The sequence below is a fragment of the Nannospalax galili genome, unplaced genomic scaffold (assembly GCF_000622305.1).
Source record: "Nannospalax galili isolate Female #2095 unplaced genomic scaffold, S.galili_v1.0 scaffold664, whole genome shotgun sequence".
Lineage (NCBI taxonomy): Eukaryota > Metazoa > Chordata > Mammalia > Rodentia > Spalacidae > Nannospalax > Nannospalax galili.
Genome location: NW_008354274.1, coordinates 3,335,984 through 3,339,908, shown reverse-complemented (window position 1 = coordinate 3,339,908; position 3,925 = coordinate 3,335,984). Strand labels below are relative to the sequence as shown.

General features: G+C 55.0%; 1 protein-coding gene across 1 annotated transcript; it reads right to left on the bottom strand.

Moving 5' to 3' along the window:
- Window positions 1-212: 212 nt before the first annotated feature.
- Window positions 213-3,672, bottom strand: Grifin (galectin-related inter-fiber protein). The gene is given in 7 exon segments (XM_029555135.1): window positions 213-276; window positions 278-381; window positions 680-755; window positions 757-834; window positions 915-964; window positions 967-1,033; window positions 3,620-3,672. Coding segments are annotated over 7 exon segments (492 nt in total).
- Window positions 3,673-3,925: the final 253 nt, after the last annotated feature.

Here is a 3,925-nt window from a genome sequence, read left to right as displayed (position 1 = left end):
GTAGCTATGGTCCAATCCATTCAGTAGCCCCCATCCCTGTAAGAATTCAAGGTCCTGGTCTTAGTTTCACCCATGATGGCCCAACATGAATGACTGGGGGTAATGGTGGGATGCAGGTATGTAAAACCAACAAGGAGAGGGTGGGGCACCATGGCCACCCTGCAGGTGAATAGGAATCCCTGATGGGGTGGGAGGGAGGACAGGGTGGCACATTACCCCCAGCTCAGGCTCCTCTTGGCTAGCTCCACCTGGGCCAGCTTGTGGTCACTCAGCACATACCCGGGTAACGGTGGCCAGGGGCCGGTGACGGCGTGGGAACTGTGACACCTTGTGCTCTTGGGCGTAGATATGGAAGTGTTCAGCAGCTGCACTTACCTCCATCTGGAAAACGGAGGTGGGGGCAGTGACTATGGGCCCAGAGGCCATCCCAGCCATTCAGAAAAGTACAGTATGGCTAACCCCTGACAGAAAATCTCCCAGCTGGGGACCCCCCTTTTCTCTCTAGAGGGGATGACTGGCAGCCAGAGTAGGAAGCACTGCATTAAACAAATGGGGAAACTGAGGAAGGGGAGGCCACCCAGACCCAAAAGGGAGACCGTGTCAAGAGCCACAATAATCCCTTCCATAGGCCTTGGGTCCCCCCAACTTAGCCTCTGCTTTCTCCCACAGGTCCCATCACCTCAAAGGGCTCCCTGAGAGCCAGCGGGAAGACACTGGACACCTCCTCTTGTCCCCAGCAGCCACCCTGGAAGGCTCACTACAGTGGCACTAGAGAATCGAGGTTTGACATGGAAGGCGATGTCTCCAGTGTCAGTTATGAAGTTGACCTCAAATCTGATGGGGGGACAGTTGTGAGTGCCTCAGACGCTAGAGAGCTCCTACCAGAGGCCTTGGGAGGGAAGGGCAAGTCTTACTTGTCCTCTCCAGAGTCTGCCTGTCCCTGCATCATCAGGCTCCAGCCGGGGGGGCCAAGCCCCCTGCACAGAAGGCTTCACACTAAAGCGAAAGACAGCGATCAGAGTCCACTGGGTTCCTGTTTATTCAGGGGACTCACAGCTAGAGGCCTCCACCTTGGTGTCACTCTGGATGGGGTGGTGCGCATGAAAGCAAGTGTCTGGGAAGCAGTTATGGGGGGACCTTACCCCAGCCTCTCTGCCTGTGGTCTGAAGAGAAGACAGAGTCAGCACCCCAGTTCTACAGGGAAGAGGAGGTGGCCTCTGGGAACCCCCACCCTTAAGAGCTGGCTTCCTTCTACAGAGTATGCAACCACCCAAGACATGGGGTCTCACAAACCTGCCACGCCATTGCTCTCTGCCACCAAGGAGGATGAGCCGGCTGGGGTTATGGCAGGACCAGCTGGGGCGGGGCACAGGCGTCCCACCCCTGGGGACCTTGTACAGGTCACATGCCCCTCTCCACCCCATTTTTCCCTCCACACTCCAGCTACCCTGCTGGGGAGGGAGCTGGTGGTGTGGCTCAGTGACACGGCTTTTGCCAACCTGTGAGGCCCTGGGTTCATCCCCAGTAGGGTTACCAACCCCTCTCATACTTCCTCAGGTCTGCACACTTCTGGAGACACAAATCCCATGTTTGTAGGAAGGGTGTGACTGGGCACACCCTCCTTACTACAAAGCCCCTGAACTGGCTTATCTATCACAAAGGGTGAAGGGAGGCATGCCCTCCCTCAGAGCCCTGGCTGGCCTGTCTGACCATTCATCCACTGTCCACTGTATGAGAGCGGGTCTCCCCCAGCCTGCTCCCAGGACTGTCCGGCCCTGCCCCAATGGCTCAGTGGCCCCGTGAGGATGAATGAGGATTAAACTGAGCACTGCTCAGCACATTCCAGTCCTTAGCCTGCTGATGGGGAGGGCCTTTCCCACACCCCCATGCCCCGCCTGGCCGACTGCCTTTTGGGCTGAGCCAATGAAGGGTCCACTGGGGCCCTCGAGGCTGCCTCAAGGACAGAGAAGAGAAGCCACAGGCTGTGGGGCCAGCTGTGTGGGCCTTTGGAACTCTCCAAGGAGGACAGTCAGGCCAGAGTGTAGCCAGGCTGGAAGTCTGGAGCCTCCGAGCTAGTGCCTGTGGGTGAGTGGGTGGGTGTGTGACTTTCTTCCTCCTGTCCCCAAAGGTCCCCTTCATCACCTGCTTTTCTCTCCAGGCCCCAGTAGGGCTGATCCTTTGTCCTGCTAGCCTTTCCCCAGGTGTTGCTACACAGACATAGGTCTGGCGAGAGGTGGTGGATATGAAAGTCAGGAGGGACACACTAATGGGGAGGGCAGTGCAGAGGCCTGATGTCTCTGCTGCAGACACAGGGCAAGGTCACTGCAGCACTGCAGGGGCCATCCCAGGGCAGAGGAGGCTGGGCCTGCCAGGTCCATGTCCTCCTGACTGGCTGCTCTGATGTCCAAGTCTGAAGACCACTCACCCTTGCCTCCCCAGAGGACCAGAGAGAGTAAAGCCTTTTTGGGGAGATGGCTCAGTTGGTAAAGTATTTGCTGTGCAAACATAAGGACCCAAGTTCAAGACCCAGCACCCATGTGAAATGCTGGATGAAGTGGCACATACTTAGAATCCCAGCACTCAGGAGGTAGAAACAGGAGGATCCCTGGGGCTCGATGATTAGCTAGTATAGCCAAATTGGCCAGCCCAAGGGCCCAAAGAGAGACCCTGTCTCAAAAAACAAGGTGGACAGCTGGGTGTGGTGGTGCACACCTTTAATCCCAGCAGATTAATCCTCTGGAGGCAGACCTCTATGAGTTCCAGGCCACATAATGAGACACTTTCTCAAAAAAAAAGAAAGAAAGAAAAGGGGGGGGAGGCTGCAGTCGCTTCCTTCTGAGCTTTAACCGCCCCTTCTGGTTTGTGGGGTTTATGCTACAGGAAAGCCAGAGGTCTTGAGGCCAGTGGGGACTCACTCCCAGCCCGAGTCTCTACAGAAACCTGGACACTTGGGGTTGGAGAGATGGATCAGTGGTTACATTCACTGGCTGCCCTTGCAGAAGACCCAGGTTTGGTTCCCAGCACCCACATGGTGGCCAACAACTGTCCCTAACTCCAGTTCCAGGGAATCTGACAACCTTTTCTGACCTCCACAGGCACTTATACACATAAACACAAAACATGCACATAAAATAAAAATAAATAAAAATTTAAAAATATTTCATTTATTTTTATGTGTATGAGTGCATTGCCTGCATGTGTGTAAGTGCACCCTGTCATGAAATGCCCACAGGGGTCGGAAAAGAGCATCGGATTCCCTGGAACTGGAGTTACAGATGGTTGTTAGTTGCCATGTGGGTGCTGGGAATTGAACCTGGGTCCTCTACAAAAGCAGTCAGTCCTCTTAATCATTGAGCCATCTCTCTAGCTGCTAAAAAAAAATTTTTTTAAAGGAAAGCTGGGCACCCCTGGCCACTCTAACAGAGGTCAACTGCACCCACATCTGGTCTCTGTCCACCCCAGGCAGGCATGTGGACCTGTGATTTCACCCCTGAGTGACTGGACTCGTCTTAAGTGAGGTTGGACACTCAAGCTGTGACAGCCTCATGACCCAGGCAGTTACAGCCTTAGGGACAGAACAGGCAGAGACAGAGACTCAAGGTACACCTTGTCCTCACACCAATGCCAGAAATCCAGCAGCATGGTATGGTGGGCAGTACCCCTCTGCAACATGTTGTCCAGCTGGGCTGGCTCCCAGTTGCCAGGTGAGGTGGTTCAGGGCTGAGAACAACAGACTTGCTATCCAGGGGCCACCCCACCTCTCATCTCCTGCTTCCACCTCCACCTGGATGTGTGGTTTTGCTGGGACCTATTGACTTTCAAGGTTTGGAAGCAGACAGTAGGTCTCCACCCAGCTTGGTGGAGGATCTACACCAGGATGGGGCTGGGCACCTTAGTCAGATCTCCTCCTCCTCCTCCTCCTCCT